The sequence below is a fragment of the Cornus florida genome, unplaced genomic scaffold, assembly GCF_030987335.1.
Source record: "Cornus florida cultivar Cherokee Brave unplaced genomic scaffold, ASM3098733v1 CherokeeBrave_3.0.0_Hap2_Chr02, whole genome shotgun sequence".
Lineage (NCBI taxonomy): Eukaryota > Viridiplantae > Streptophyta > Magnoliopsida > Cornales > Cornaceae > Cornus > Cornus florida.
The window spans coordinates 58,620,959-58,644,156 of NW_026775572.1; the positions used below are offsets into that span (position 1 = coordinate 58,620,959).

The 23,198-nt window shown below is 34.7% G+C and overlaps 1 protein-coding gene and 1 pseudogene across 1 annotated transcript; both read right to left on the bottom strand.

Annotated features, from left to right (window-relative positions):
• Positions 1-5,741: 5,741 nt before the first annotated feature.
• LOC132296284 (cytosolic sulfotransferase 6-like) lies at positions 5,742-6,161 on the bottom strand. Its single transcript, XM_059794493.1, has one exon. It carries the CDS (start codon positions 6,159-6,161, stop codon positions 5,742-5,744), a length of 420 nt encoding a protein of 139 aa, XP_059650476.1.
• Positions 6,162-18,155: 11,994 nt separating this feature from the next.
• On the bottom strand, positions 18,156-18,253 carry LOC132297932 (small nucleolar RNA R71; annotated as a pseudogene).
• Between the last annotated feature and the right edge of the window lie 4,945 nt (positions 18,254-23,198).

Here is a 23,198-nt window from a genome sequence, read left to right on the forward strand (position 1 = left end):
TATTATCATTCTATTCCTATACATTTCATATTTACAACCAAACAATAGAATGAGAATGGTATTTCCATTCCATTCTTATTCTCATTTCATTCTCACTTGTATTCCATTCCATTCCTTCACACCAAACGCAACATAAGAACAGATGTAAAAGATTGAATAAGAGAAATGTGACTACCAATTAAGATGATATCATCAACGTAGAGAAGAAGCACCATAGTATCAACCGATGAGCGAAACACAAACATAAAGGAATTTGCTTAGCTACATACAAAGCCATATTGACATAGAAAACTGCTAAATCGTTGAAACCAAGCACGAGGAGCTTGCTTAAGGCCATAAATAGCCTTATGAAGCCGACAAACATGAGTAGGCCGAGAAGGGTCCTGAAAGCCAGGGGTTGCTCCATATAAACTTTTTCAGAGAGCACTCCATGAAGAAAAGCATTCTTCACATCAAGCTGACGAATAGACCATGCACGAAAAAGTGCTAATGTTAGAACTGTGTGAACAATGGTAGGTTTGACAACAGGGTTAAAAGTTTCAGTAAAATCGATGCCTTCTTGTTGAGTATATCCTTTGGCGACAAGACAAGCTTTGTAGCGTTCCACTAAACCATCAGGTTTTTCTTTGATTTTGTAGACCCATTTGGAACCTACTACATTCATAGAAGTATGGTGAGGAACAAGAGACCAAGTCCCATTGGCAAGTAGAGCATGGAATTCATCTTGCATAGCAATACGCTAGTTTAGATCTTGAGAAACTTGTTTATATGTAGATGGTTCTATAAGTGGAGTGGATTGTAGAGAGGTAAGGAAAGCCTCTGGAAGATGATGCTTAGAGAGAACATAAGAACGATGTTTAGGTTTCACAATGCCATCCTTAAGCTGAGTGACCATTGGGTGAGTGGAAGTGGATGAAGGTAGCTGTGAGATTGCAGGCACATTAGAGAGCTCGAAAGGTACAACAAAATGATCAAGGACTGTTTAAAGCAGTACTGGAGTACTAGTTGGAGGTCCGAGTGATGGTTGTTGAGCTAATGAAGAGACTTGTGGAGACAAAGACTGTGGTGGATTCAATTGAAGAATCCGGAGTTGGTGGTATTGGTATAGGTATTTCAACCCGGTGTTGAATAAAGTCTTTGATAGATGTAGAAGAGCCAAAGTCTGCAAAAGGGAAGCGAATCTCATCAAAGACAACATGACAAGAAATATAGATTCGACCAGTAGCAATATCCAAGCAGCGATAACCCTTGTGAGGACCGCTATAGCCCAAGAAGGCACACCGAATTGTCTTGGGACTCAGTTTTTCTTGCCTATAAGGACCCAAGTATGGATAACAAGCACAACCAAAAGTTCAAAAAATGTTATAATCTGGTTTCTCTTTGAAGAGGATCTCGTGAGGAGATCGAAAGCCTGGCATATGAGTTGGGAGTCGATTAATGAGAAACACTATAGTAGTGAATGCTTCCATCCATAATTGCTTAGGCATATTACTATGAAACATAAAAGAGAGGCCCATCTCAGTGATATGGTGATGCTTAAACTCAAAAACACCATTTTGCTGTGAAGTGTGGGGGCAAGAGACACGAGGAATGATACCAGACTCATCAAGAATAAACTTGAAAGCACCCTTCGTCAGCTCTAAAGCACCATCACTTTGAAAATATTTAATCATGGTGGATAATAAATTTTCAGCCATTCTTTTAAAATGAAGAAAACAACTTGCACTATCACTTTTAGCTTTCACTGGATAAATCCACACATAGCGACTAAAGTCAGCAATAAAAACAATATAATAACGAAAACCTGAAACAGATGAGACTGGTGTAGGGACCCAAATGTCACAATGAATTAAATATAATGGATGGGGAGAGCATCGATTAGAAGAACCAAAAGGTAATTTCTTACTTTTTCCCAGTTGGCAAGCAGAACAAATAAAATTGGTATCCAATGAACCAGAAATGTCTAAATATTTATTTGAAGAGAGAGAAGCAAGAATCCTAGATCCCAGGTGTCCCAAACGATTATGCCATACTGCTGAGGTAGCCTTTGAACTGATGAAATCAATCTTATGGAGATGATATTTAGCGGAGAGGTGGAGTGGGTAGAGATTACCCTTAACTGGTCCTTGAAGAAGAACTTTCCCCGTGGTGAGATCCTTAACACAATAATAGGAAGGGAAAAAGTGAAAAGAACAATTGTTATCCTTAGTAAATTGTGCAATAGACAATAAATTCTTTTGAATAACAGGAACACATAAACCACTTTGAAGTTGAAACTTAAAATTAGAATTGTGAAGATAAATGTTACCAGTGTGAGAGATACCAGTGTGAGAGATCGGAAGGGTGACACCATTTCCGAACATAACATTATTCGAGCCTGTATATTCTGTGGGTTGTTTAATAAGAGACATATATGCAGTCATATAACTAGTTGTACCAGTATCCGGGTACCAAGATGAATCATACAGAGATGACATATATTAAGAATGGGCAAGGGAGGAAGGCGCATGACTATGAATGTTCATAGCTGCAAATGATTATTGTACTTGGCGAGGATTATAGTTCTGATCGAATCGAAAAGAGCATGTAGTAGCACTATGTCCTTGGAGACGACAAATCTGACATTTTCCCATGTATCGATTGGCATTCTGACCAAAACCACGACTCTGAGATTGAGGATGAAAAGATTGAAAATGCCCTTGTTGTAAAGAGTGACCACGACTAGTGTAATGACCCGGTCATTTTCATTCCTTTTCATTCTCTAAAATTTTACAGATATTTTTTTTCCGTTGATTTCATTTTCCAAGTTTTCTTTTTTCGTTATTTCACTATCTTTTCATTTTGCATAACCTATCGAGTCGTGCTCGGATTTGATTCCAGCCTTGCATTCACTCATTTTACTTGATTCCCATGTGTTGCACATTTTTACTTTTGTAGAAAAGCATGCTAGATATTTACTTTTGCCGGTAGGGATATAAATGCAAAGATTCTTGAAAATTGTTTTATTTACTTTGGGTATTTTGAGCAATTATATTTTGGCGATATTTTGTATTTAAGGTTCTTTTAAATGTATCTTTTGAATGGCACATCATTTTGTGTTTTTTTGGAAAATTCACTTTTTGAGTTCTCTAGTGGAGGCGTCTTTGTGTAATTTTGGAAAGTTTTTGGAAAAATTTATGGTTTTGGGTTCAAACCTTCATGGTGGGTTTCTTTTCACTTTTTATGGACTTTGACACTTTCAGAATATTTTTTGAATTTTTATTTCATTTATTTTGAATTTTCAAACCCGGTAGTCGTCAAACTTGTCCGAAGCATATCTCTTCGCTAAGGACTCGATTTTTGACTCTGTTTCTTCCGTTGATCTTAGAATTACATTTCAAAACTTTTTAGTTCACGGACCTTCTTCATTTGAGTGCGTCTTGACAGTTTTCACTTTTTGGACCCAGACGGGACCCGTTCGGACTGTTCGGGACACCTTTTGACCTATTTAGGGTAGGTGGATGAGAGAGAAAGTCATTTTTGCTTTTTCACTTTCTCAAGACAGCAGCGGCAACTGCCATTGAAGGACCTTGGGCTGCCATCTTCTTTCTCCTCTTTTCATCTTCTTCCTCTATGATTCTCCTCTTCCTGATTAAGACTTTTTTTATGTCCTCGACAACGCGGTGATTTCTATCCGATCGGTTTTCGATTTGCCGCACTTTGATTTTTGGGATGTAAGGTCAAGCTTGGATTTGAGTGTTGTCACAAGAGGATTTCTTAGTCTCCTTATTGTCCCCATTATAACCCCGAAATTTCGTCGCATTTGGTGAAGTTTGATTTTGGTGTGATTTGAGATTTTTATCTCAAAGTAAGGTAGGGGTGTTTCATGTTTATAATCTTAGTGTTTTACATGTTTTTGAGGTTTATATAACTTGTACGCGTGTTTAAAGTTTATATCTAGAAATAATTTTTATTTTAATTAAATGATGATTTAATTTCATAGTTGAAGCATGCTTAGATTTAATTAAGAATATGATATTTGGAGAGCCTATGACTTATTGTTCATCAAGTATTATTTTTGAAATTTTTGGATGATTTTTGAAATCCAGAGATTTTTAATTAATTAGGTTAATTAAAAATTAATTAAGTGTTTTAGTGGCTTAATTAAATTTTTGATTTGATATTTGTGTTAATCATGGTATGTTGCTTAATATGTGTCAATATCTTGTCATTTGGTGATATTTTGCAATCTAGACAAATTAATTAATTTTTGTTTAATTAGTTTCTATTTAATTAATTTATGATTTATTTGCATTTTTGATATTTTCAAGGCTTATTTGTTTTACATGTCATAATAGTTGAGGACGTATATGTGTGCTCCCATATCTTGATTGTGTGTGGCATTTTGTTAATTTTGGAAAGCTTGTAAGGACATAAATTTATGTGATGGTTAGGGCTCGGCACTAATACGGGAACAAGAGTCTTCCTTAATCACAAGTGCCCACTAGGTTGTTCCTTAAGGGTCGTAATTACCTAAAACAACTTGCTCGATCTTGTGACTGCATGTCCTAGTCTTTCCACTTGTTTAATTTCGCATTTCAATTCTAAGTTGTTTACCTTGTAAATTTATATTTTGTTGTTTGGTATTTGATGTTTCAATGTTATTTAATTGCTTATTTATTATAGTTTATGATGAGGATGTTCTAATGTATCTTAGGATGATTCCTTAGTCTCACCTTGGACATAAATTTTAGGTGGCATGAATCACATGAATTGATTTATATCAACTTATAAAGACTTGCAAAACTTTAGATTATACGTATGTTTTGTCACGACCCGAATTTTCTAAATAAAATTCCTCAATTTAATCAAATCCAAATATATCAGTATTCATCCAGGATCGCAAAAGAAATACTTTCTTTATTTGATACAAATCAATTTCTTCAAATAAATACAAATTCTCTTCTCGTGTTTTCCATGTGATATGCCATGAGTTTTCATTTATTTCATACTTAAATTATTATCATTTATTAATTTCATAAGTATAAATACCAAGCATCTTTAACAATGAAAGTGACTTAAAATTCATCACTAGGTTATTATTTGTGTTAAATAATCTTACAAATTCACTAAATATCATTAAAATTTGATATTAAAAAATTTATTTTTATTGAATTAAGTTATAAAAATATAGGCTTATTAGTGCACTCTGAGCAACATGTGCATGGTTGAAAAAACATTAACCATCGCTTAACAGAAAGCGTCCGCAAAACCACAGGTTAAATTGACATAAATGCAAATTTAGAAGCCTTATGAAAAGGAACAGAAGTAATTTTTTTTTTCTTTTGACAAAGTAATACATATGTTTCAATATTTATTCCAGTAAAATTGAAGCACTTAGAACTCACGAATTAGTAACAAAAATGAATTAATGCAAAACATATATCAATATATAGGAGTGGGGAATGATCCATTACAATCAAATTGAAGCATAAAACAAGGATACGTTTAACATAAATAGGAAGTAAATGAAGGGATTGTAACACCAACAAAATTATTTTAAATATAAATTGAAATTAGAAGAATTTTGTTCATTTATTAATCCAATTAACAAACAAACTCAGTTTTACAATACTTCAGAAGTTGACATATGGTATCCCACTCAATTAATACTTTCCAAATTCTCCGCTCTCTATTATTAATAAAAACGTAAATCATTTATTTGGAGGGGCGCCTTAAGACCTTGAAAGAGCTATATATAGCTAGACCTTGAAACTTAAACCAGGCCCACTGAACTTTTCTTTCACGACTACCTCCAAATGTTCAACCATGGAAGGTGTCATATAATTAGCCCAATCTCCTACTTGCCCTTTTCTGAAATAGTAAGGCCTTTTGCCAGTCTTGTTTGTGCTCAGGTCTTTCAGATTCTCAAAACTGCACAACTTTATAATTTCCTCTACGACCCCTTTTTCCTCTTCCTCCAAACTAAATGGACATCCCAAGAACTCAGCTAAATTCTTGAGATGAAATGTGGTGTCCTCCTTCAGATCATCATAATTCAGAAACAACACCTTGTGCGGCGTCTCTAAGCTCGCATTCCAGTACCCCAACACATGGTCCCAAAATGGTCCAAAATTCTGCTTTCCCGCGCAAAACATCTTTAAACGGAAGCGGATCCACATTTCCACGCCGGAGCTTGGACATGAAGTGCCACTGGGATATGATTTGGTCCATCGGGTTCCGGCAGACGTACACAATCCGACAGTGCTTGGACTCCTTGATGGAATTATTGAGTGATGCATAGGGCAAGTGGGTAGAAAAAATTCTAGGGCAAGGAAGGGTTTCGAGGTTAGGGAACTGGTTTTCGTTGTAAAGCTCAAACTCGAAGAATGGAATGAGATCACGAGGTCCTTGGGTGAGCAATGGGCTGTCTTTGGGAGGGTAAAGGCTCCGATTCACGGTGGTGTACCGAGAGCCTTTGCCCAAATGGTGCCTGACTCTGGGACACTGCAGAGTATTATGTCGGCGTCTTGTGTTTGGAAGTGTTGTTGAAAAGAGATCACAGGCTTGAGGATTGAAGATGGACACCAAAAGCCTTGATACTGATAGAAATAAGTCCCATCCCAGTTTCTCTCTCTTTGAAGAGTCTAGACTAACTCTTGGAACTCATCTCTCTCCTCCTCAACTTCTGTTGAAGAAGAGTTCGAGATGGAGATTAGTGTTTTTTACATTGAAAGGATATGGAGTGAGAGTACTGAGAGGGGAATAAGGAAATTAACATCTTAAACTAATAAGGTATATATTAGAGACCCTTCATGTGGATTTTTAGGATTTTAAATTATATTATTTCTTATCATTTTTAGTTTTTAAAGATTGATTATTGGAGTCATTAGTGGGCTGATTTTTGTAAAGTTTTATGAGTCGGTTAATTGATTAAAGTGGAGGAAATTTTGTTTTATTATTTTATTATGTTAGCTTTATCCTTTTGTTTATTTCACATGGGTGGGATTGTTGTTTAAGAAAACTTGATTTCTGGGATTTTATTATTATTTTATATTGTTTAGATAATGGAGGAGAGGGATAGATGAGTTACAGTTTGCCTTATGTGTTTGTTTTTTTAGTGTAATACATTTACAACGAAGGTGGATTTTGTTTTAGTCATATATTATATGTGTATGTGTGTCTATATTGTTTGATTAGTGAGATAGTGTCCAAGGAGGCAAAGAAATTAAAAGAAGAAAAATGGGACGGGCCGGCAAAAAGGAAAGGAAAGAGTTCAAAGAGGACCGATAGATGTAGAGAAGGTCGAGAGTTTGAGATTTTGCAGAACCAGTGAGGAAAATTATTTTTATAGGTAGGGTTCTCTATATCTTGAATGGTTTAGAGTGATTTTGCTTCAAATATTTTGCTAGACTATTATTTTGCTCAAATTACATATATGTATTTTTGTTTAAAAACATATGTATATTTTATGAAGCTGATTTTCATCAAACCTCCTAGAAATTCTTGTTATGATTTTTCCTACTCGGACTTTCCGTCTCACCACCCTCCAGTTTCAGGTACCGAAGAGAATCGGGGATTCCTAGTTGCAGGCTTAGGGGTGGAGCTGTGTTTCAGAATTTTTATGTCAATTTTGGAGATTATTTAAACTTGGATTTTAGGGCTTTGAATTCTTATATATATATGAGGATTTTTTTATTATGAAGATTGTTTTTATTTTTTATTCCGGAAGATTTTTTTATGTAATTTGATGATTATTGTATTAGAATTTTTGGGTCCTTACACTGGACTAACTCTTGGAACTCATCGCTCTCCTCCTCAACTTCTACTGAAGAAGAGTTCGAGATGGAGATTGCTGTTTTTTTCCATTGAAAGGATATAGAGTGAGGGGAATAAAGAAATTAAAATCTTATACTAATATTGTATATATTAGAGACCCCATGTGATTCTTGTGATCACAACCTGGATTTTTAGAATTTTCAATTATATTATTTCATCATTTTTAGTTTTCAAAGATTGATTATTGCAGTCATTAGTGGCCTGATTCTTGTTGAGTTTTATGAGTGGGATAATTGATTAAAGTAAAGGAGATCTTCTATGTTTGTTTTTCAGCGGGATTCATTTACACCAAGGTTGTTAAAATCGGGATTCTACGCAGAATCGTTTTGGGCTCTGTAAAATCGGAATCGTAGAATCGGATCGTGAATTGTAAGATTCTACCAAATTGTAAAAAAACAATTGAAACTAACTTCTTAAACAATAAAATTTATAAAATATAACAAAAATGATGTCAAAACACATAATATTACATATCCATGAGTTCACAAATCTCAAATCTTAACAATATTACAAAGTCCGAATATAAATAAAAGAGAATGTAGTTCAAAATAACATGAGTTTACAAATCTCAAATCTTAACTCATCCATCTCCAAAGTTAGAAACTAAAATTACATATTAAAAGGAAATTTTTTTATTAACTCTATGCAATTTCCTTTTTTTCTTTTTTTCTTTTTTTTTTCGAAAACTGAAGAAATAAAAAGACCTTTTTGTCCACCAATCCAAGTGTTACGGTGTATGTGACCTTATTAGTCACAAGTATGAAATTAATCAAGAGTTAACACAACAAATTAATGAACCACGTGTTAACTCAATCTTATTATATTATCAGTTTAGACTATAAGATTATACCATGGCTCGCATATCCGGTAAGTCTTTTAAGCTTTTAAATTATTTTTAATTTTTAATATATATGATAAGCCTTCAAAAAAAAAAAAAATTAGGCAAATGAAAATATTGATCATGAAACCAAAATTTGCCTAAACCTATTAGTCACAAGTATGCATCCTTGAGATATAATTGATCTTTTTAATTTTTTATAATTAAACACAAAAATATATTATGGAACATCGACATGCATAGTAAAAATAATTGATATATATACATATATATATTTCTTTTTTTGCCACTAATGAAAAATAATTTATATTTTATAGAATAAATATTTAACTTTGTATACTATACTTGGGCCAGACGTCTTTTATTTTGTAGCCCAGAAGAAACCAACCAAAAAATAAAAAAAAGCCCAAAAATAAAGGCCCAAACAACCAATTTTGTAAAATCGGTAGAATCGGGTAGAATCGTACGATTCTACCTCTGATTCTACGATTCTACCCCCAATTCTACCGATTCTGCCCCCGATTTTACCAATTGAGCGATTCTGCTACGATTTGACTCAATTTTGAGTTTTGAGTCGTAGAATCGTGCGATTCTACGACTCAGAATCGCGATTTTGATAACAATGATTTACACAGAAGGTCGATTTTGGTTTAGTCACATATTATGTGTGTGTGTGTGTGTGTGTGTCTATATTGTTTGACGGGTGAGATACTGTCTAGGGAGGCAAAGAAATTAAAAGAAGAAAAATGGGACGGGCTGGAAAAAGTTAGAGGAAAGTAAAGATTGAGTTTAAATAGGGCCGAGAGATGCAGAGAAGGCTGAGAGTTTGAAATTTTGTAGAACCAGTGAGGAAAATTACTTTTATGGGTAGGGTTCTCTATATCTTAAATGGTTTGGGGTGATTTTACTTCAAATATTTTGTTAGACTATTATTTTGCTCAAATTGCATATATGTATTTTTATTCAAAAGCATATGAATATTTTATGAAGCTAATTTTCATTAAAGCTCCTTGAAATTCTTGTTATGATTTTTCTTACTTGGACTTTCCGTCTCACCACCCTCCAGTTTCAGGTACCGTAGAGGATCAGGGATTCCTAGTTTCAAGCTTAGGGGTGGAGCTGTGTTGCAGAATTTTTATGTCTATTTGGAGATTATTTAGACATGTATTTTAGGACTTTGAATTCTTATATGTTTGGGGATCTTTTGTATTATGGAGGTTGTTTTTATTTTTTATTCTGGAAGATTTTTTATGTAATTTGATGATTATTGTGTTAGAATTTTTGGGTCGTTACACTAGACTAACTCTTGGAACTCATCTCTCTCCTCCTCAGCTTCTTCTGTTCAAGAAGAGTTTGAAATGAATTTTTGGGTGGTTAACTTTTGATCGTTTTTAAGACTAGGACAAATATTAGATGCGTAACCTTTGCCACCACAACTCCAGCAAGTGAATTTGGTTTCTTTTGACTCTTCTACTTTCTTTACATTAAATCTCAAATTTTGACCCCATGTCAAAATTTTGAAGATTAGCTCCATTGTCATTCCTTCTCCTCTATTATCTTTGTAAAATCTGATTGAATTGCCTAGACAGAAAAAACAAAATCATCATTAGAATTGTCATCGACAAAATTCTCAACCTGTGTTGATTCTAAAGCAAGATTCTTTTCCTTATGATTTAAATCAAAATTCTGCATCTCAAAATTTTTCAATGAACCTACAACTTCATCAACTTTCGAGATTGACAAATCCCAATGTTTAATTATAGTTTCTACCCTTATTTGAAATTTTTTAGGTAAAGACCTTAAGATTTTTTCATATATTTTCTTTTCACTAACCCTTTTACCAAAATGACACAGTTCATAACTAATTTCAAGAATACTAGAATAAAAATCAGAAAATAATTTGTCTTTTTTCATCACAATGTTCCTAACGTTATGAGAATGCATTTGAATTTTGGATAACTTCACTTTTGAAATCCCTTCATGAGTGACCTGCAAAATATCCCGAGCATCTTTAATAGTTTTACAATCAGAAATTATAACATATTCAGATTGAATAACAGAATTAATAATTGCATATAAAGTTTTTTCATTAGCATCATTACGCTCAGTTTCAACAGTAGTAAAAATAAAGGTATCTTTCAAAACTTTGATTTCTTTACCATCCACAGTTTTATCTTCTGCAGGTAATGCATAACCAGATAAAAACAATAGCCTAAGTTTTACCTCCTAAATTTTGCAAATACTCCCTCATCTTTGATTTCCAAAAGTTATAATTGGTCCTGTCAAATAAAGGATCACATTGATTAGAACGACTTTCTTTGAACGCATAAGACAAGATGAAAACAAAATTTTGAAATCAATCAAAACTTTCCACAAGAATCAACTTAGTGCGTAGAGATTAGCTCTTATACCAATTTGTGAGTTATACGCAATGGAATATTTAGAAAGTTTTGTATTTTTAGAAACAGATATGTGTCTTTCTAACTTTACTTATTTTAGCAATTGATTGTCATACCCCCAGATTTTCGGACGCGGGTTGGCCAAGCCCACGCTGAATACCCGAGGATATCAAAAACAAATTGGTAATAATCGAACACAGAATACAAGTATAATAACCAAGAATAGATAAATTGCTGAAAGAAACTAAAATGATAATCCATTAAAAAAATCCTCAGAATAAATTTTCAAAAATAATAAAATATTCTGATACATCTAATCCTCCACTAGTAATACAACTCGGGAATCCATACGATGTGGACCCTTAGAAAATCCTAACTGAACAAGTGACAGTAATAACTATCTACATCAGAACACTGAAACATAAAGGAAACTCCAATGTAGATAATCCGGAAGAGTGAAGTAAATTGATCCCTGCTCAGCACAAACAACCTCTACTCCTAACGAACACCTGAAAAATAATGGTGGATGAGGCCCACAAACAAGTTCTACTCTACTACAATCTAAGCAGAGATCTGATACACGTATACACCCTAGGCAATCCAACAATAACAAGTAGTCTTTATATATATATAGATACACACTAAGGGACTCTCACTGGACTACAAGGCGGTCTCAACCTGACTAGTAGGCAATATACAAAACACACCTGAAGTGGGCATAAGTACCTAGACCAAACAGGGTACACAAGAACCATCATAGCCAGTTATGCATCCCACTACATATACGCTCCCTAGCCATCGATCCTGAGACTCAAGCCCATATCGTGGCACCATAATCATATATATAAAAATCCATCCAAAAATAATCCAGATAAGTCATTCAACTTGTTCAGTTGAGCTGAGACGAATATAAGTAGGATTTAACATTTTTAGTTAATCCATTCCCTTATACAAAATAGGTAGGACTTAACATTTTTATTTAATCCATCCCTAATATGCCACTGTCTCATACCGGTGCATATAATGCATATGATCCATAAATGATACAACATCCAAAGTAATACATCAAATAAATCCACAGTTGATGTAATAATCTAAATACATCAAATAATCCATGTAACATCCATATTAATTGCTAAGTTAATTTTAAGCAATTAAATCTTCCATTATCAATATGCAAATTCAATTTGAATTTCATACTGATTAAATCCTTAACATAATAAAAATCAGGTAAATAACTGAGTCTATTATACTACTAATACATGATCAAAATCATATAATATCCATTTAAATTGCTTGAAGAAATTTAAGCAATTAAATCATCAAATAACCACATGTAAATATATATAAAATTTCATATTGTTCCAATCCTTAGCATATGCATGTAAATTATGCTTCTTGAGATTTAGACATATCAATTAATATTATTTTAAACCCCCCATCATCAACCAACCATCACTGGAATCCAAAAAATCCCAAACAGTAGCCAAATTTCGCATCCCAAACAAACCCCAGGAGTAGAGCCTACTCTACTTTGAGTAGAACCACCTCTACTTTTGCTATCCTCCTTCTTCTTCGTCTCCGGTGACTTTCGGACATTCCAATCGCCACTATTAATGGTCCTAAGCCTCTATTCTATGTCCTAACAATCTCAGATAATTATATGAAGTCCATACACATCTAAATCACAAATTAAAACTATATTTTATTCAAGAACAATCAACATCAAGAAAATTCAATTTCATTAATATACTCCCTATTTTAATCTGATTTAGCATGTATACATTATCAATTTAATGTCCATTAAATCCTGGAATCTACCTAGGCATGTATAGAACACGAATCTAAGGGAATGAGATAGAAGTAAAACTTACCTCTTAAGGTTTCGGTTTGAAACCTTTAACCGTCTTCTTCTTAAGTTTTCTAGTGACCTTGGCTACAATTGAACCCTCTTTGTTACTCCTGGTTTTACCCACAAACAAACTTCTAATTTCCCTCCTTGGCTCGATCATTGATTCTTGGCCAAACCCTAGTTTCCTCCCTCTTTATTTTCCTCTCTTTCTTTCTGCCGCTACTGTGATGTGAATAGAGTTCTTGAAACCCTTTTACAAACTTATGCAATATATTTATAAGCTAATATTAACCATAATCCAATATTAACCCCAAGTCTAATAATAAGATAAGGAAACTAAAAGAAAAATAAAAATAAAACATAATACATCTATATGAAGTCTATACGTAAATATATATATATATATATATATATATATATAATTTTAACTTATACTATATATATACACATGAACTAACTATACTTATAAATATAATTATTTAATATAGTAATAAGTATAATATCCATCAATATACATATATACCCATATATATATATACCAACATTCATGGGTAAAATATTCGTACCTGTTACTCATCCTATCCAAGTAGTCCATGTGACCCAAGTAAGTGGTCCATTACTACTATCCAAATCCCTCCATTTTAAAATATAAAATAAAATAAAACATAAAGCAATTAAATCATTTAATCTTAACAAATAATTACAATTAAACCACACATCGTTTAACACCTAATTAATCAAATAATTCACATTTAATCCTAACAAATAATCACAATTACACCACACATCATTTAAGCAAGCAAAATACCTAATTAATTAAATAACTCACATAAGCAATTAAAACAAATAAACATATAATCATTTAGCCACATAAGCGCATAGCCATGTAAGCACATAAAATACAATAAAATAAATAATTAAATCCCTTTTATATCCTTTTGAAAACTAAGGGTATTACATTCTTCTCCTCTAACAAAAGGAATTCCGTTCTCGGAATTCACGAAACTTTGAATTATTTTCTTTAAAATTCATTTTTGTTCCGTTGTGGACTCTGCCTCTGTGTATAGGCTCCACTGAATACCAAATCCTCATAGAAAATTATGGTTCCTATATTTAGGAAAACATAAAAATTATACTACATATAGATTGTATTTAAAAACAACCCATCCTTACCCAATTTTTATACAAGGGTATACATCCATATTCCTCTAAGTTCCATAGCATAGATTCGCAAAACTTCTATGCACCCAACGCTAAAATTTTAGTAATGCTAATCTATAGGCTATCGCCTCAGTGGATAAACACAATCCTCGAAAAGTCAATGGAGAAGTAAATCCGACCTTCCTCCAAAAATTGCCTTACCTCCTATATGGAAGACATCACGAGCAAACTATTTCTTGATAGAAAACTTTAGTATACGAGTTTGACTATTCACAACATGTTACTGCCGCCTCAAAACCACGCGCAATCCATTACAAATAAGAGTATTTCTCTCTGACGGTTCTTTAAATGAAGTTAAGGTCTGATTGTACAACCCTTACTTCAACTTCAAACCAACAGTTGAGAGGTCTGCACTATGTAATATACAAAACCTCAAATGTTGTCACACCAACCTCCTTGTGCCAACATTATCACAAACAAGACTTTGAAAAGCGATGTAAATACTTCCAATTATCCATGAAAACCTATGATATATGTCCCAAGTATATCCTCCATGATCAAATATAATTTCTCGATCAAATCCTCCGTATAGAGATATGAAGCAAAGTTACTGCTCCAATAGCTTCAGAAAATTCCTTCGAAATAGCATTATTCAGCCACGATAATGGATATTCACATGCTATAATGTACTCCATTATCAGTATATTGTAGAACTGATATAAAACTCCAAAGTGAACATTACTCTAATTAATATTCATAAGCGAACTTACTCAATCCATCACTCTTATCCCATATGGAAAAATGTCCAATTTAATGTCGATAATTCCTACCAACCATCCACTTTTGATTAATCCTACTCCTATTGTGATATAGGAAGTGGCAAAAATCTCCAATACTATCTGATTATCAAATTTTCCACCTTTCTAACAGTGTTACACTTAGTTTCAGTTATGTACATGTCCCTATCCGTACCGGCTCGCCAAAACTAATATTAGCTTACTTTACCGTTTTAGATTGATTTCGTATTATTTCCATTTTCAGGCACTTATCCCGAAAATAAACTAAGTCAGCTAAATAAGAGCATAAATGAAGCAATTCTGGGATGAATCAAAGAAAGGAGCCAAGTGGAAGCAAAAGGAAGAAAAAGGTGGAAATCAACATCTTCGATCGATCTCAGATCAAAGTTCGATCAATCTAACATGATCGATCTCAGCACTTCAAGATAGATCAGAGCCATGATGACATTTTCAAAAATCTCAAAGTTCGATTGATCCAACATCATTCTTCGATCGATCGAACTATTTTATCCTTATCCAAATGATTGATCTTATCCAGTTGTAACAACCTACCAACCACTTTTGTCCTTTTCTCAAAAATATCTTCGAAATATCTCAGATTTGTTTTTATCCAAAAAGTGCCGCCATTGAGGATTGATCCAACTTCAGTTCGATAGATCTCAGCCATGTTCGATCGATCCAAGTCCAAGGTTCGATCGATCGCACTTCCTCAAATGCGAAAAAGTTAAATTTCCAGCTCATTGAAAGTTGTCCTTATCCAATCATTGGGGAATATTTTGTGCACGACCCCAGCTCATTTTGTGTGTCACTTAACCTACCTATATAAAGAATATCATACACTTTTTGAGGAGGATTGATTAACATTCTTAGGATTCATCTAACACAAGAGAGGTTATTCTTAGGGAGGAAGAAAGGAGGAGGAGGCTAGAGACACAAGCTTGGGAGCTCTTCATTAACCAAGGAGTAGATTTCTTCCATGGAGTTTGCCCTTGAGGGTTGGAGAAGCACTACTTTGAGTGGCTAGACATCCTCTTGGGGCTAGAGTTAGCCCCAAGCATGCTTTCTACATCTTGATTTTGTGTATTATTGAGGGATTAGTCTTGTAATACATGTTTTGGCACTTATATATATATAGATCTTGTTTATTCAATGATTTATGTGGTTTAATGCTTCCAATTGATCATTTCATTCTATCCATATGTATATGTATGCTAGAATAGATGTTCATGTGTTTGTCTTTATTTCTTATGTTATTGATACATGTCTATGTGTATTAATGCCACAGATCTAAAGATTGTCAAAACATAGTGCTTAATGGAATGCTCTTGTAATTTTCTAGATGGTTCATGCTCATTTCTTGATGGATTGTGCCTCTCCTTTAGCTTAATTAGTGTCATTAGCTTAATTGTAGTGTAGTGGTAGCATAGTTGTTAGATGGGAGGACAATCTATGCTTGTTGTTTGATGTTCCATACATCTGAATGCAAAGTAGCATACGTCTCTAACCTTGTGGTGTATTTAGCTTGTGAGCTTAATGAAATGATTAATGACTTGCTAGATATATTGTGCTTTTCACTTGCTATTTAAACAATATATACTTAATTGTTAGATATATTGTGCTTTTCACATGTTGATTAGACAATATATGCTTAATTGGTCACCCTTGCTAATTGAATCAACCAAACACACACACACATCAATAATACAACACACATTTCCCTCATTAGTCACTTGTTAAGGGTGTAGAAAAGCATTGTTTAGTTGTGACCTCTAAACCCCAAGATCTCTCTCTCTTACTTACTCTTTATTAAATTCAATTATTTAGTTTAATTTGCTCTCTAGTTTAATCAACCAACCAAATATTTTTTTGATCACTCAACCTACTAACACTAATAGTGATTCCACAACCAAATTCGACTCCAATCCCTTGGGACGATCCCTACTCACCCTAACTATATTTTTAGTGAAGGTAGTAGTGGCTTTTATAAATGTAAAACTTAGCCCTCGCCTTAATGCACACTTTCTAAGCTTGTGGTGTAGTGCGACGAGCCACCACCAAGTTTTTGGCACCGTTGCCAGGGATTAGGCAATGTCGTATTTGCCAGGGATTAGGCAACGTCGTATCTTTACTTTGTTTTTATTTTTTCTTTTTATTACTTATTGTGTTTGTTCATCATTGACAAGGAGCATTGAGCTAGGCAGCAAGCAAAAGAGCATTCAAGCAAAAGAACGAAGCAAGCAAGGAAAAATGCTAAAAATTTAAAAAAAAAAAAAAAAAATTGCTAAGCTAAGCAATAAATTTGGAGTTGAAGTGCTAAAGGACCTTTGTGAGACTTTCTTTACTCAATCCCTTAATTAAATCGTCAGCCCGTGTGGAGGCTTGTTTTTAAATTCTTAGATAAATCCTGAGCCCGCGTGGAGGCATTCTTAATTGTTCTTTGCATCATTGTTGTTAAAGCATAGGAGTATGGGTTAAATGTTTGTGGAGGAAGTTTTATTGAATTGTTGTGAAGTCAAAGTGCTTGTTCATTCATTGTGTTTGTGTGTTTTACATTATGCATGCATGGTCGTAAATCACTAAGACCAACTATTGTCCCTCTTGATTTGCAACTTGAATCCGTAGTTAGAAATCCAAGGGGAAGAGGAAGTTCTAGTTCCACCCAATTCATTACATCAATGGGCCATAATGAAGAGCATGTAGAGGACCTTGGTCACATAGACCAACAAGGTATCCTCCATCCAAATGTGCATCATGAGAACATTCAAGTACCATTAGACATGCCTAGGCCATTCATTCACCAACCACAACAATAACAAGACCAAGTTCCATTTGGAATGCCAAGGCCAATGTACGTTCCACAACTTCCCATCATTCAAGGACAAAATCAAGGTGCCCGTGTTGCACCTCAAATTGCTAATCCTCCACTTGCTTTAAGAGATCACTATGTGACTAATGAATATAATGCACCCACATGCATTCAACTGCCACCATTTAGAGCACATCACTATGAAATCAAGCCACAAACCATTCAAATGCTTCCTAACTATCATGGACTTCCAAGTGAAGAACCTTACAAGCATTTGGATGAGTTTTTAGAAGTATCTTCCACCGTAAAATATACGAACATGCCGGAAGAGGTCTTAAGACTCAAACTTTTTCTATTCACCTTAAAGGACAAGGCAAAATATTGGTTCAACAATCTTAGGCCTTTTTCAATCACTTCTTAGGTAGAAATGCAACAAGAGTTCTTGAAAAAGTACTATCCGGTTTCTAAGACCAATGCTATGAGAACTTCCATTAGAGAATTCATACATAGGGATGGAGAAACGTTTCATGAGGCATGGGAACGCTTTAATGAATTGCTTAGGAAGTGTCCACATCATGACATGCCCAAATAGCAATTAGTTCAATATTTCTTTGAGAGCTTATCGGACAAATATAAAGGCATGGTTAACGCTTCCATGGGTGGCTCTTACATTGATAGGCATGAGGATGACGTGTGGCGTCTTTATAAGAGCATGAGTGAAAATTCTTTGCATAGAACATTATCATCCAAGAATGGTAGAAATTCACAAGGTAGGAAGAGTGTTGGCTTACACCAAGTCGACCATTCAAATGAAATAGTCGCCGAAATGAAGTCTTTATCTCAAAGGTTTGATCAATTTTTTATTAACCAAAACTCGACGAACCAAGTATCTTCCTTCCCTAACCATTCTTATCGTGTATCAAATGAGACATGTATGACTTGTTCTAGTGTTCTTCATTCTACTTTTCATTGTCCTCACAGATAAGTACAAAATAAACCTAATGAACAAGTCAATGAAACTTTTGTGAACCAAGGGAACAATCCTTATGGTACTCATTATAATCCAAGTTAGAGAACTCATCCGACCTTCTCTTGGAAAAACCAAGGAGAGGGCTCAAACCCTTCCCAAGGCGGTTTTTAAGGGAAGTACATTCCACCTCCACTTCAAAACCATGGATCCCAAGGTTATAGATCTTATCAATTATAAGGGAATCAATTTGCTAACTCTCATTTTCCCAACCAATCTTATTCCTAAGGAAATGCTAGAAGTCCCGCCTTTAAAGAAAAAGTTTTGAATGCTTTGGGCACTCTTGAGGCAAACACACAATTGCTTCATTCCCACTCTCAATCTATTGCGAAGCTAGAAACCTAAGTAGCGCAAATAGCAAGCACTCTTAATGCAAGAGAGAATGGAAAGATGCCTATGAATGCCCCACCTAAGCAACAATGTGTGGTGGAAACCCATTCCTCATCAGAAGGCCACACCATTGAGCATGTCAATGCGGTGACTACCTTGTGGAGTGGTAGGATTATGGACAATCAAGTCAAAAATTTCAATGAAGAGAGTGAACTGGTACAACCTCAAGTTGTATCCTATCCCGTTTCACATCCCATTCCTCCTTCATTGCATATACATGATCTTGTGAATGAGAAAGCTTCAAAATGTGATTTGAAGAATGATTTTAAAAATAATTTGAAACAAAGTGATTTGAAAAATTCTTGTGTTGAAGAGTTTTCAAAAAAAAATGTTGAAAAAGTGTTTGAGCCAAAAATTCCATTTCCGAATGCCTTAAAATGATCCATTTCAAAAGACAAGCAAAAGGCAAAAACCAATGAAATCATGGAAATCTTTAGGCAAGTGAAAGTCAATCTTTCACTTTTGGATGCAATCAAGCAAATTTCGGCTTATGCCAAATTCTTGAAAGACTTGTGCACCCAAAAGCGGAAGAACAAGAGCCAAGCACCAAGAAAAGTGGTTTTGACCGAGCAAGTAAGCTCAATTTTGCAACATAACACTTTATCAAAGTTTAAGGACCCCGGTTCACCTACTACTTCATACATCATTGGTGATCATATCATTAATCGGGCGCTTCTTGACTTAGGAGCAAGTGTTAACCTTCTTCCATACTCGGTTTATGTCAAATTGGGCCTAGGTGAATTGAAACCGACGTCGGTAGTTTTACAACTTGCCGACTGATCCATTAAAAAGCCTAGGGGTATAATCGAGGATGCATTGATAAAGATTGACAAATTTTTCTACCCCGTTGATTTCGTTGTCATTGACACGGAACCAGTCCCCAATCCTAAAAGCCAAATTCCCGTTATCATTGGCCGTCCTTTCTTTGTAACCGCTAATGCCAACATCAATGATAGGACGGGGATAACGAAGATCTCATTTGGCCACACGAAGGTGAAGTTGAATATCTTCAACCCCACACCCAATTCATTTGACAAATATGAAGGAGAGGTTAATGTTGTAGATAAATGTCATGATCTTCAATGTCAAGGAAGTGAGCTTTTGTGTAAGACCAAAACTTCAAAGGGATCATCTTCAACCTTGCATTCTCAAAGTGTTGTTTCAAATTCTTACTTTAAAAGTGCATGGAAGCCCAAAGATTGTGATTGCATTGACAAGGGATCAAAAGTTTCTTTTGAGCTAATCCAACAAGTTCTTCAAAGGACCATTTGTCAGGTGGAGTTCAAAGCATCTATCACCCCAATAAGGAGGGGATGCATTACAAGATCTTTGATCCAGGCTAAAAGAGCCCAATGTCTTGCTAGAGACGTTAAAGACTAGCACGACATTTCGTAGGGCGTCAAAACCCTATTCCTCCCTCATTTCTATCTTTAATTTCATTTCTTGCGAAGTCTAGATACTTGTTTTTGGTTCATATGCATTGCTAAGAACTGTGGTTAAGATTGCATGAGCTTTTATGTTGTGATTGAGCATTTTGCATAAGTTTGATCGATCTCAAATGAGAGTTCGATCGATCAAGCTTCCATCTGTATCCAACACTTAGAAAAAATTTCGACCTGCATCCAAATCACTTCTATGTCCCATCGTTCGAACTTATTCTCAGATCGATCTGAAGTCCTTAGATCGATCCAACTTCAAAGTTCGATCAATCTGCAAGTTCCAACACTCAGCTAAATTTTTCAACCAAAAACCTGCATATTTTTGCTCTCTGTTTGATCGATCGAACATTTTGTTCAGATCGATCTCTGTTCTTCAATTCTCTATTTTGACTTTTGTTTGACTTTGTTTGACTTTTTAATTTTAAAAATCCAAAAATATTTTTATTTTATTTTATTTTTATTCTTATTTTTTAAAAATCCAAAAATATTTTCTATCTTTCAATTTTAATTTTTAAATTTTTAATTTTAGTTTTTAATTTTTCAAAAAAAAAAAAAAATTCAAAAATTTTAAAAATACTTTGAAGATGGATCATCACAGTTCGATCGATCTGAAATCTCAGTTTGTTCGATCGAACTGAACGGGAAAAGTTTTTAAAAATAGAACCTGAGGGTTTCAAGATCGATTCATTAGATTGATCCAACCCTTTAAACCCATGTCCCTCATTCCCGTAGCCACTGTACATCCACCCATCTTCATCATCTTCTCCGGCGAACCTCCAGCGAGATCCAGTGAGCTTCAACTCTCTTTCTCTTTTCTCTCTTCTCAGATTCCATCACCCCTTCGCATCTCATCCACTTCTCTCATTTTTAGGAGAGATCCGAGATCCACTTTGTGATTTAAGCTTCTATTTTATGTATTCGTGCTTTACATGCTAGATCTAAGATATTTTGATGATGAAATCCACCATTGATGAAGCTTGAAACATTGTGTATATATATGTATATATGTTGTGTATATATTTGTGAGTTTTGATTTGTTTTGTGGGAGTATAGGCCTAGTCGAGTGACTAAGATTGGGGAATTGTTGTGTTGATGGGCCCACGATACTGTTCGTGAAGGCCTCGTGCCATCCACGTCACAGATCTATGACCTTTCGATTTTCATCTTCGCACAGTTCGATCGATCGAACTTATTTCTCAGATCGATCTTAAGAGATCGATCGGACTCAGTTTTTCAATTTCTCAGATCGATCGAAGTTTTGAGATCGATCTCAAACCTTTTTGTGATCGATCGAACTTCACAGATCTCATACATACACTTCATTCATCATGTATTATGTTCACGATATCTCATATATGCCCAATGCCTGTGATATTCCACATTGGATGAATTTCATACTTACATTATTTAACTTGCTTCATATCCTGTCACTTGTATAGATTCATGTCATATCTGTTTTGTCTATCTCATTTGATATGCATGTCTCTATTTTGTGCTTTCAATTCTTTATTCTAGCACTAACTCCCATTGCAAGTTTCACTTTCCTTTTTGTATGACATGACTAAACAAAAGTATGTTCGGACACAGGAGCCTGTAGAGTCCTCCCAAGCTTAGACTGCCCATTCTTCTGCTCCACCTGCATCTGAGGCTCTTGATCAAATAGCTAGACTTGAAGCACAAATGCAGGTTTTGAAGGATACCCTGCTTGCCATTAGAGCTGACATTGCTTCCTTCTGTGCAGAGATCATGGCTGCATTTGCTGACTTATCCAGGGAAATCCGTGGAAATCGCCCTGCTAGTCCTGCATCCTCTGCCTGAGACTCTTTGTCTCTCTATCTTTTTATGCTCAATATCTATGTTACTAATCTACTACATTATTATATTTGCAGCCGAACTGTCGGCTTTGATCTTTTGATGTATCTAGTACTCTATTTTCTTTATATATGCTTTTTTTATGGATGTCATGTGTTATATTCTTATATCTGTATGTTTGACTCCATCAGGTACATCACAATGACTTCAGTGAGAGAGTGCTATCTGATTTTCAGGACCACCCTTATACCTCTCTCATTACTTTATTCCATTATCTCATTTACACTTGCATGTCCACTGTGCACTATTTATCCCTTTTTTGTTATTTGATGTGTTTATCCAATTGTCATCTTTCCAAGACCACAGTTAATCCCAAGTTTGGGGGGGACCATGCCACCCACTTTGGATACTTCAGTCCCAGCCATTCTTTGCCTTAATTGCACCGGTATACTCTTTCCTTTTGTTCTCTTTGCACATTAAGGACATTGTGTCGTTTAAGTTTGGGGGTAATGGTGTACTTTACAGTGTTATCTTTAAATTTCAAAATTTTGAGAATGACTTGTGTATTTGAGAGATTTTTTATGATTGGTCCATATTAGCGATGATTTTGATCTTTTGAGGACTATATTACTTAAAATTTAAAAATTGCTTAACTTGAGAGTCCAATACTCCTTGTATGCCTTGTGGATGCCATTTAGGAGTAAATTTTTCGAAAGATTGATATCTTGCTTGCACTTGTGGTCCACATCATCTTGATTTTGTGATTATTTTGAGATTCACTTTAGAATTCTACACTAGCACCGGCGCACACTAGCATTCATTTGTGGGGTATATGCTTTGTTAATTATTGAATTGGTTA

Bases quoted from the DNA above. Each gene is read 5' to 3' on its own strand.
- LOC132296284 (XM_059794493.1), bottom strand. From the start codon at position 6,161: ATGTGGATCCGCTTCCGTTTAAAGATGTTTTGCGCGGGAAAGCAGAAT.